At 37.8% G+C, this 12,220-nt stretch overlaps 1 protein-coding gene across 2 annotated transcripts in view; it reads left to right on the forward strand.

Annotated features, from left to right (window-relative positions):
- The window catches only part of FAM210A (family with sequence similarity 210 member A), an 18,864-nt gene extending 8,413 nt beyond the window's left edge, over positions 1-10,451 (forward strand). For both annotated transcript variants that reach the window (XM_065053075.1, XM_065053074.1), the window contains exons 2-5: positions 3,478-3,601; positions 4,535-5,007; positions 7,145-7,256; positions 8,538-10,451. In XM_065053075.1, the coding sequence (XP_064909147.1) occupies positions 4,559-5,007; positions 7,145-7,256; positions 8,538-8,837 (861 nt within the window). In that variant the 5' untranslated portion in view covers positions 3,478-3,601; positions 4,535-4,558 and the 3' untranslated portion in view covers positions 8,838-10,451. The remainder of the gene's footprint in view (positions 1-3,477; positions 3,602-4,534; positions 5,008-7,144; positions 7,257-8,537) is intronic.
- The last annotated feature ends 1,769 nt before the right edge of the window (positions 10,452-12,220 follow it).

Below are 12,220 nucleotides of genomic sequence, written 5' to 3' on the forward strand. Positions count from 1 at the left end.
TTTTATACAAATTACCCTGATGAAAGTTCCATCTGACAACATCTCTGACATGATTTCTCTTTCCAACAGCAGATATCCACAGCAGCCTTTGCTGAACCTGTGTTGGCCTGGCTTGTTACTTCTGTGTCTTCCAATGATCACCTGGGGTTTTTTTGCATAACATGTTAGCAGACATCTAAAACTATTAATTTGTGGTAGTCCCATAGACCAACTCTGTGACATTAAAAGATCCTGAATTTTTGTTATCCTCAGGAACAAAAGCATGTTTGATCTCTATTTCCTAGTGATCACTGGAAGGCAAAGATTTAGCAGAGCAAATGCAAGAGATGGGGTACTCCTGAAGTGCATCAGGTTTATGCCGAAGCTGATCTAAACTATAACAGAAGTACGAAAATTTGCTAAACAAAACCTCTAGCACTGTAATGAGAAGTTGATCTGAACTGTTCCTCAAGAGGTCACTAGAGCACTCCCTTTGTGTCAGAGGGCTTGTTAATAACTTGCCATGAGACAGACATGCCTTCAAGGGCCTAAATGTATGTCCAAGAATCCCAACCAGGAGTATGTCTTGAACAGCCAAGATTTCTTCAGCTCAGTTTACAGCTGGCTGGAGAGACTACTAAATAGCCAGAATATGACAGCACTGAGGAGGAGACCTTATCCTAGAAGAGTCTGTGTATCGTTTCATAGTTTGTCATACTACCATCTATTCAGTCACTGATCACACAAGATTCTTACAGCAGAGAACAGCTATATTTGTCCTTAGACATCTCCATACTTTTTTTTTTCCCCTTGTGGCATTCTTAAGAAAAAAAATAAATGCAGAAATCATAAGAACCTTTAAAATACCTTCTGCCCCATGTCTCCCCCACTCAGAATTCTCATGCCAGAGACCAGCTGCTTTTCCACCTTGGTGTCTGATGCTTCTAGCATCTCTACTTTTTTGTGCCTTTGCAGCATCATTCTACAGGATGAAAAAAATGAAATACACCAAAATGAAGAAACAACTTTTGAAGAGTCACTAGGTGCAGTTGTGGATAACATTTAAGTTACTGTCCTGACTTCCTTAGAATCTGAGTGGTTTTAACAACCTAAAGTTGCAGGGGCAATTGTATAGCTTGTATAGCTCCAGCAGTTTATTTAAGAAAAGTGTTTGTTTATAGAATAAAATTGTCTCGCATCTGTAGGCTGACACATTTTGTCTAACTGCCTGTTGAGTGCACAAGGTAACAGGAACTTCCTTTTGCAAATTGCATCATAAAGGAGAAATTTCTCTATATTCATCTTGTGATTTAGAGGGATGAAACAACTACAGTTTTGTATTTCTTTGGACTTCTAACCACATTTATTGTGCACTTTGAGTTGTCCGTCCTGTTTAAGATTTGTTTGTAATGTTGACCCAAGTAATGATAATATTACAATTGAGCAGCTGCACCTATCACCCCTTTAAGAATATTTATTTATTTAAAAACAATTCATTAAGTATATGCTATATTGATCTCTTATTTTACTCATTTGCCTGTGTTACATCCTCCTGTAGCCATTATAATATTTCCATCATTTAGTTTTGTGCTGGTGGATAGTAGTGTAATCCTCAATTTACTGACACTTCAAAAGTCTCTCCTTTGTTCATTTAGACAAAGCACATACCTATGAAACACAGCAGGAATGTTAGGAATATTCCAACCTTGTTTTGAAAAAAATGTAAGCGCTATCATATCTAAGGCTTTGCTTATATATAAAGAAGAGGAGCAAAGAGTAAGCTGTTTCACAGAGTATTAGCTAGAACCATCCTATCATCTGTGCTTACAAGGTTCAGGACCCTTTCAGGATCTACCCTAGATGGTTAGAGAACCTTCCCTCTGACCAGTCAGTTCTTGCATCATGGCAAAAAAAAAAAAAACCTTTAGTTAACGAGTTCTGAGTCCATCTGGGGATATAGGAACAAAAAAAGTGGCATGACAAATCCTGTCAGTGGCCCGGGTAGTTATCCTGCTTTAAAGCCATCAGTGTCATTATATTTTTAAGTCTTATACAGTGAGCAGAGGCCTTGAAACCCTTTTACTAGTCACAACTATGTTAGCTACTGACTGATGAGTGTTGAACACATAGTAGTGATGAATTGCTTCTTAACATAAGGAGGATTCTGACCCCCTGGAAGCTATTGCATACCCCAGTGTTCTGTGGCCATTGCAGTGAATCAGGGATGTGGTATGGTGTTTGTGCTGTCAGGAGGTGCTGGACAGCAAAACCTAGAAATCGTGTTCTGAGAAATGCTACCATATATATACTACATAGAATGGGAAAATTCAGAATTACCTGTTCAGTTTCTTCTTCTGTACAGAAGAATGATCTCCTTCCAAGGCTGTTGGAATGCAGAATCCTGTTAATAACATTCATGAACTAAAATCATAGTGCTGAACGTGGTTTCCCTCATGCTGTATGGTGGCACTTTTAAAAGCTTGTTTGGAACAGTTACTTTTTCAATAGGGTACCAGCCACTGCAAATAGATAAACAGCAAAAGACTGATGCAAAAGCTTGCGGATTTCCATAGATGGATAGGTATCCTTTGCTGAGTCTTCTGGGTGACTATTGTGAAATTCTACTGAGGGCAGATGCTAAATGTTGTGTACCATTGGTGAGAGGGGAAAACAGTTCTATGTGGAGAGTGTTGTCCCTCAGGAGAGAAGTGTAAGTGGCAATAGGTAAGCAACATAGTTGTCTTCCAGTTGTTGTTATAATTTCTATAAATCAGTAAGGTTGTTTGTATATGACAGATCGCCGTCGTAATACTTGAGTTTTACTGAATGTTTTCACTACATTTTTGTTTTGAGAAGCAATTGCATTTGGATCTAAGAAGTCAGCAATAATCTCTACTTTTCATAAAACCAGAGACAGCACAAGCAGTTTCTACTTCCAGCGAGTTCTTACAGAAGACTGACTTGTTGAGATGCAGTACCTGTAGCTGATTTACTGCTCTGTAAGCAACAGTACTTCTTGGCTCCCACTGAGTTCATATCTCAACATGAGTGAGAGACAAGAGTTCCCTTTTCCCCTGTTGATGCAATACCTCCTGTTAGTATGAGTTCAGCAAAAGTGCTTCACATGCAATGTAGAGGTTCATAGGGAGCCTGAAACCATTCATCCAGTCTTTTCCCCACATCAAGCGTTGTAATTCTGTTGCAATTAATTCAAGCACAACAATAAGCTAAAAATACGGAGAAAACATATAGACGGGAACGATCCAACAGATGCATTTGGGTTATGAAACTTTTCTCTTTTGGAAGGAATCAGTAAGTCACAGTTGAGGAACTTCTAAGTTCCACAGAAAAATATCTCCCATTAGCATGTCAGTATCCAAAGGGCGATTTATACTAATAACTTCTTCAGGAAGGTAGGTTTCAGGCTGACTAAAAATCTTCATAATATTAGTTTGCTGTTGTTGCTATTTCTCTAAATGTGCCTTTTTCCTATTTTAGGAGACTCATCAGTATGTTCAGGACATATATTTGAAAGGTGGGGAACTAGCAGAAGAGTTGCACCTTTTTGAAGATACAAACCTTATCGTACTTTTCTTGTTGCATATCTGGAAAGTAATAAAGGGTATGTATGGCTTCATTTTTTTTTAACTGCTGCCAATGTTATGAAGTATTGATCATTTTCAGCAGCCTAGACAAATTCACTATCAAAACACCTGATTGAAATATATCTAAGGCTGTAGGTGAAGAGGAAGCAGACATGAAGACAACAGTGGAGTTTCAGTTAAACATGAGTGATTTCTAGTTTGGATTAAGAATTGTTATAATAACTAAATGAAACAGCATTAGAAAGATTTGAAAGTTGTTAATGTAACTGACTTAAATGGCATTTGTTACATGAAATAAATAATTGGCACCTTTTTGGAGGGAAGGAAAATTAGTTCTGTAATTTGCAGTCATTGTATAAAGGAGAGAGTTAGTATTTCATTCACTAGTTCAAAGCATGCATTTGAGGGAGCAGGGGAGAGGAGGAAATGACTTATTGATGTCTATACATGCTGAACACAAATCCTCTCATCTTCTGTGAGGAGTCTCTCAATGGTTCTTTTGAACTTTCAGGAGTAAATGTTAAGTATCCAAAATCATAAAGTTAACTGACCTATCCACAGTTTAAAAGTATTCTTTGCTATTGTAATATTTCTGAAATTGAAGTTCAGTTTTGCTCTTATTAATACATGACATTCAACAGTACTATCCCCCTTTTTAACAGATGTACGCAGTCTTGCTGTTGTGGTTAGGTTTGTTACTATTAAGGTTATTTATTATTGATCGATTATTAATAATTATTATCATTGTTGTGTTTTTTACTCTATTAAATTTTAAATTATTTGCTTAATTCTGGAAAGTAACCTTTTCTGCAAAGCAAGATAAGGAAGACTTTTTGAAGAAGAAGAACAGAAAATAATTTAAAATTTGAGAATTTCAAGTGGTATGAGAGCAAATAGAAGTCAGATTATTGAAATGCAGTTTATTTACTCTTCTTTTTTCCTCTCTATAGACACCTCAGCCACACTTCATCAAAATGCAGCGGAGTCTGTTACATACTGCTTCTCAGCTGGCACATGGAACATGTTTGTTTTTTCCTCGTTCTAGTGTATTTCAGTGCTTAAAAGGACAATCAGTGGTGACTAATGTTGGATGCAAAGTCATTTTGGCACTGGACCCTCCTAAACGATGTCTTCATGCAGGTACAGCACGGTTTGCCTCAAAGAAAAGTGCGTTTTCATCACAGCCAGCAGACACTCCTCACAAAGTACTGGAAGAGAGAAAACCTTCAACTTCAGCCACTGATACACCTAAGCAAAGCCCTGTAGGGTCAAATTCTTCAGATCCTGATCCATTACAAGACAAATCAATTAGTCTTGTTCAGAGATTCAAGAAAACTTTTAAACAGTATGGAAAAGTCATGATTCCCGTGCATCTTGTGACTTCCACTGTATGGGTTGGAGTGTTTTACTATGCAGCCATGAAGTAAGTTGGTATTTTGTTGCAGTACCCAGTGCTGTTGCTGAATAGAACCTGACTTTCATGGGTAAAAGAGCATATAATTTATTATTACATGTCAAAAAGTGCCTCTATATGTAATAGGGAAAGAAGGCTACATTTTTAAGTGAAGCATATGATTTCATATCGAAAGTATATAGGATTCATGAGAGTGTCACGTATGTACTATTATCATGCAGTTATTGTGGTGTGCCAGATGTGTTGCTAACATTTGAAGGAATGCTCTTCTCTCCAAAGTATGCATGTATGTAAACAGCATTGAAATTATTAGTAGCCTCTTACAAGGTAAATGTAGAGATTTGGAATCCTGATTACAAATTGCTCAGTGACTTCTTTGTAGACCTGTTCTTTTGGTTTTTTCTCTTGTACTTCAGAGGTATTTCAGCACTTCCTCCTCCCTTCGTCTTCAGTCCTCCCTCATTGGACTTTCATGTTATTCACTCACTCTGAGCTCCTTGCAAACCATGTGTATCGTTTCCTTTTCTGTTTCCTGACTTTCCTGCCTTCCACTGAAAAAATTGCTACTCTAGGCCAGATTTTTTTTCATTGGAAATTAAATATTTGAGTGTCAAAAAAGTATTCTAATTGTAGTTTCTTTCAGATATATTGTGTGCCAGATACTGTTCTGGAAAATGGTGTTTATTAGAAAAAAAACTACTATATCAAAGATGAGCTGCTAGTTCGGATGAAAGAGGTTTTATATATCTGCAGATTGTTTGCTAAATATGAGTAAATGTTTATCTCTGGATTGGTAGTGTTGTATATTTAATAATAGAAAGCATGAAACAAGGACAGTTTGTGTCGGCAAGGATGGGGCTCTGGCATCAGAATGCCTTACCGCACAAGTGTTTGTTTTAGTTACTCTAACCAGCTGGCATAATTGCCCTTTCTAGGAGCTATAGATCCAAATGTCATTCTAAATTTAGCTCATGTCAGAGTAATAAAGGTCTTGAGCTATAAAAATATTTTGTTTTGGGTGAATTTAGGGTGATGCTTACATCCAGACATTTCAGATTGAGATTACTTTTCAAGATTACTTTTCTTGAAACACTTAAGTTAGCTTCTAAAACAGGTATTTGGAAGATGAAAATAACGAAAATATTTAGCTAGACACTAATTATTTAGCAGCCTCTTGAAGTGGAAAAATAACTTCCAGAGTTAGTGCTAATAAGAGAATAAACCATGGTGGTTTGTGAAATAAGAGGGTTAATGCTGTCTTTCAAATCTTACCAGGTCTCCATTTTCTACTCTGGGGATAGACCTTCAGATTGTGAGTTCTAGTAACTGTTAGTAAATTAGTGCCTGTTGTTGTTTCTGATGCTAAAGTGATCACATGCACAGAAGAATGCTTAAAATATTAGGTAGAAATGGATAATGATACTTAATAATACAACATCTCTAAATGTATAAAAGTCAAGTCTTCTATAACTGCTTCTAGCTTTCTACTGTAATGTATAGATGGGCTGACTCTTTTTTTGTGCTGATGTTGCCTTCCCTGACTTTCAAATAGAAAGAAATTGTGACAGGAGCTCACTCCAGTCACCTTGCCACCTTATGTTGGCAAAGTAGAACAACTTGGCACAAAACCCTTGAAATCCTGTGCAATATAACATGTTGCTTCCTTTTCTTTTGCCACATTCAATTTGTTTGATATATTTAAAAGTGAATGGAGGACACTGAAGCATGGATTCTGTGTTTCTGGGCATGCTGCAGATTAGTCTGAAATTTTTAAAAGAAAAAAGTAATTTTAGGCAAAACAGAGCATGAAGTTGAATCTCCACAACTGGAGACATAGCTGTCTTACAACCATTGTATATACTTGCCTCCAAACATAATAAACCGGGACACAGGTAAGTTAGTAGCTGCTCAGCCCAACAGGGATGATATCAATGAGTTACTTCTTGGTGGAATGCTGAAAAGAAAGTTAATTTACCTATATGTACAGAAATATAAAGCCTGTAACTATATTGCTTAGGTGAAAAAATACTTTGCTATTGACTTACAAAGTTTGTACTATGGAGTTAAAGAATGGAAATGACGCTGCAAATCACTGCTCAGGTTTCAAATTCCAATTCAAGTTTCAATTTTTATTTTGTTTTTCTAGAGGAGTGAATGTTGTTCCATTCCTAGAGTTGATGGGCTTACCGGACAGCATAGTGGGCATCCTGAAAAATTCTGAGAGTGGAAATGCACTAACTGCATATGCATTGTACAAAGTAAGTATAGTTTGTAAATAAGCTCTAATCTTGCCTGGTGAACTAAACAGTTTATTTGTTTATATCAGAAAGAATTAATGCTGTTTTTTCTCTTTGACAGTTACACATACTTGAGCATTCATTTCTGTAGTAAAAATAGTCACATGCAAGTTGAGAAGGGCTATGTGCGCCTTTAAGGAGTCTGTGTATTTCTAAAATAACTTCTTTGTTTGCTAAGGAATTATTGTCTGCCCTTGGAGACTTAATTGTAATTAGGTTGTTTCTCTGTATCCCTGACATAATTAATGGTCATAAAGAGGTAAAGTCTAAATATGTAATGATTTCCAGATAAATTACAGTTATTTTTATTGTAGAGAATTCAGTAGTGTGTCTTCCTGCCTTAGTTTTCCATCATTGTCAAGTACTTTCATTGTCCATTTGAATCACATTCTGGTTTGGGTCTCTCTCTTGCTTTAGATGTGCACAATGAATGTCTGGGAAACTTGAAACATGTCAGACCATGTGAAAACAAAGCACTGTATTCATTTTGAATGCCACTCATCTGCTTTGTTTCCAAATGTGATCTGCTTCTTATCTGTTATTTAAAGGAGTTATTTTCCCAAATAAAATATGAAAGCACTACTCTTGCCAATTATTCCTGTGCCCAAAAGAGACCAATAAGTAAGTGTGATTAAATACAAAGATTTTATTATAGGTGGGAGATCTGATAGTGTTGGAAGAAACTTTCCAGGTGTGGAAGCACTAGAATAGGTTGCAAAGGCAAGATTGTGCAGGCTTTATCTTTGAAGTTCTGAAAGAACAGGTTAGTTTATCTAGAATAGCAAACCTGGTTTGTTGTGTCTTGGATTAGCTGACCTCTTAAGGTGTCTTTTAGTTCTAGTTTTCTATGTGTGGGTCTGAGTTTTGAATGCAAAGTTAGACACCTATATTCTTGTGAATTTTAGAATTTAAAGTATATCCTGTTGTCAGTATTTCCCCTTTGCTTATATGGCTCAGTGTTCACATACTAGCTGTTCTGCATGGCATTGTGAGACACCTTATGCTTGTCCCACAGGCTGCATGGGGAGGTTTAAATCCAATGCCTGATTTGTCAAAAGGAGACTTAGAGTAAAAGGTACACATTTCTGGAGGATGTACTGTAAATTGTCTTTTTTCCTTATAAATAGAAGATCTTTTTAGTATCTGACACTGGCCAAAGTAAGTTCTCAATGTTAAAAATACCTTTTGCTAGGTAATATTGTCTTATTTTATTGATATGGTGTGTTCTTTGGTTTCTTTAAGATTGCAACTCCTGCCAGATACACTGTGACTTTGGGAGGAACATCCATCACTGTTAAATATCTGCGTAAGCATGGCTACATGTCGACACCACCACCAGTAAAGGAATATCTACAAGATAGGATGGGGGAAACAAAAGATAAAATTACAGAGAAGATGGGGGAAACAAAAGATAAAATTACAGAGAAGATGGAGGAAACAAAAGATAAAATTACAGAGAAGATGGAGGAAACAAAGGATAAAATTACAGAGAAGATACAAGAAACGAAAGACAAAGTTTCATTTAAAAAAATAAAAGACTAGGGGAGATGCTTAATTTTTGGATATATCAAACTAAGCACTTTAACCCTTTGTGAGGCAGGAGATACAAAGTGCACTTCGGAGCTTGTTTTTTTCGTTTTTGCCCTTCTTGTCTGGAGACTACAATTGCGCTGTGGATTTAAAAATTCTGTATATTCACCAAGGTTAAACATCCCTGGGGGAGAGTAGTTGTTGCAAAATTTCAATTTACAGAAGGAAAAATGAATATAAAATTAGAAGTTTGTATGTCCAGTGGTAATAATGTTAACAGTTACTGTTTCCTTTTTTTTTTTTTTTTTTTTTAATTTTCCCCCTCTCCCAAATGCAGACAGTTTCTTCCAAAAACTACTACTTTATTCTTCTTCCATCATAGTCCACAGCCATTATTCCATTAGACTGAATCTTCCATCACGTGAGAATTAAGATTTCCCTACAGGGGAAGGCAACCTATTTTGGTTTTTGGAGTATGCAGACCCAGGCCTCTTCAGTCATGATCATCTCTCAATTTCGAGACAGACCATTATCACTGATACTGCAGATGAAGGAACTCTGGATTAGCTGCTCAGTCTGAATGTATTATAATGGCTACACTGATTTCAGCTGAACTGTGACAGTTTACAGGTTGAGGCTGAATCTTTCTTGGACAGTGTATTTGTTCAGAAACCTCAACTGAAAGCTACAGGAAGATGAGTTAACCACAGCAGCCATATTGTCAAGTATACTTTGTTCTCTAAAGTTGATTTACAGTTGAAAGAAAGTTATTAAATTAAATTAATCAATAATTGTATATTAAAAACTAGGATTTTTTCTTATGTTAAAGTTTACAGAGTTGTTCTATTTCATTTTTGGAACAAATTCTGAAAGAGAAGTTTACTTGAGAAAGATGTATACTAAGGGGCTTTTTAAATACATGCGAAGTTAGTGTTAAACCAAAAAATTCTTCCTTCTATTCAGGAATCCCTCAGATTTCAGTAGAACAATTTAACTAAAAAAAAAAAAAAGCATAACTTCTGAGACAGTCATCACAGTCTACCCAGACGTTTTTTCCCCTAATTTTCTTAGGTTAAGAAAATACTCATAGTTGAAGACTGAAATGCTGTCTCAGATGTCCTAAAGGACTAAGGTTGAAACTGTTCTATTTGGCTGGGCAGGCAAACCTCTCTCATGATTTTAGTAAAATTTAGGCTACGTTGAAGGGGTTTTTTTCCTACTTCTATTACAACTTTCACTGTGTAGCAACTCTCTGCATATGTATCTTGTTTAACAAGGGTGGTTTTTTGCAAAGGGGATGTGGGTAAGCAATGGAGTTGGACCCTGTGCATTGTAATTGACTGGAGTAAAAAAATATAGCTGATAAAGTATCAGCTCTGCCCCACTCCTCTGTCTTCAATCAAGCTATTGAGAGCCTCTCCATGTTTAAGTGAGTTGAACTTCATTAACTTAATTGTGTAGTATTGATTACATACTTCTCTGCCTCTGTCCGCCTGTCAAATAGTAGCGGCAATCTAATGCCTAACTCACAGGGATGTTGTGAGGAATAATCATTGTATATTCAGTGCCCCAAAGATGTAAAGTGCCATGTTTCTGATAAATATTATTAAAAAATAATTCTGTGAAGTCTTATGCTACTGAGATGAGCTCTGATGTAGGATTTGAGTTAATAGATGCTTTTCTTCTTTCTTTCTGCTTTAGTGTAGCTTTCCTTTCTGTCCCCTTACTGGCATTTGTTCTGGTTTTCCATTTTCGTGGGCAGTGTTGCCCATGTCCCCCAGCACCCTGCAGAGCCTGAAGTCTGCCTCAGTAATACTGCATGGTCATCCTCAATCTGGGGCTGAATTTAGGAGGCTCTTGGTGCAGCTCACAGGTTCCATTTCTTCTTTGCACATGGCAGGGGTTGCACAGGGGCACGTTGGTGTCCTAGGATGGGTCTGTAACCCCCAGGTGTTAGAACTTCTTCATTAAACAGATGCACCCTTTTGGTAGCCCCATCCTCTTACCCTTCTCCATGTCCAGCTGGGGTGTGACCACTCCAGCACTTGCATGATCTGTGGCTACCAATGCTAAGTACAAAAGATGCAGTAGACTGTCCTGTGGGACTATTTCTGCATCTGCAGTCAACAATGACAGCCCAAGATGGGGCCAGAAGCAAAGTCAGCCTGACAGGGGGGTGGGCCAAAGTCATGGCCTGGCATCAGACTGGAGATGAAGTCTCAGTCCAGGAGGAGGCCAGGGCTGAAACTGTGGCCTTGAACAACAGCTGGAGCCAAAGCAATGGCTGAAAATGGGGCAGTTAAAATAATGACAGGGCCAGTTGTGGTTTATGTCAGTGGCAGAGCTGAAGGTGCAGCCCAAAGAGGGGCTGGAGCCTCCCTGGTCTTCCAAGTGGGGCTGGAGCCAAAGCTAGAACATATTTTTCCGATTGTGTCCCCTTCATTCTCCACTTGTCCTTGTTCATCACTTACCATCAGCAACAATAATAATTAGAGAATTGTAATTATCCCCTGGCAATTGTCTGGCTGTTCTGATGAAGATGTTCTTCTTAAGTAGAAAGAATACATCTTGCTTTCATATGCCTGCAGGGCAACATATAGCATTAGGTTTGGGCTTGAGTTAGGTGAATTGATTGGACAATCACAGAGACGGGAACACAGGAGGATACACACACACACATGCGCACACATATATATATACGTATATAGAGGCTTGTTTAGGCATAAGAGAGAAAAAAGCAACCAAACAACAAAACCCCCAAAACCAACCACCACCAACAAAAAAAGCCAACAAAACAGACCTAATACAACAGGGGAAGAGCTTCATATAGAGACATCATTAAAGATTTCTAGCTGCTTCTGGATCTCAACAGGTGGCCAGTAAGAGACTAAACTGCAACCACAGGATACCCATCTCAAATTCTCCAGCACTGTTCTTGAAAAGTTTTTATTTTATAAAGGTATTGTTTGGTATAACTGAAAGCTGCTCAGTGCTTTGCAGATCCCAGATGGAAGGCATCCATCCTTGGGTTGGAAGGCCATCTAGTCCAAACCCCCCCTGCAATGGGCATGGACATCTTCAACTAGATTAGGTTGCTCAGAGCTGCTCAGTTGGCACCAACCAGCACTTCCCACCAGTACATCAGTACCAACAGCACTGCTCTTTGTCTGGGCTGATGTGTCTGCACACAGCTATGGGGTTCACCCACCTCTCAGAGGTGGCAGCTGTGTGTTAATGCAGAAGGAGACATTTCAGAAGAACTGTAATGGGAAATTAAAAAAACTTCAAAGGGAAATTTCTCAGCCTTCACTGACTGATGGCTAATGCTTCAGTTCACCAAATACCAGCGTGTTGTGTTTTGTTTTAATCACAGATTAGATAAGCCATGAAGATAA

The sequence above is a fragment of the Columba livia genome, chromosome 2 (genome assembly GCF_036013475.1).
Source record: "Columba livia isolate bColLiv1 breed racing homer chromosome 2, bColLiv1.pat.W.v2, whole genome shotgun sequence".
Lineage (NCBI taxonomy): Eukaryota > Metazoa > Chordata > Aves > Columbiformes > Columbidae > Columba > Columba livia.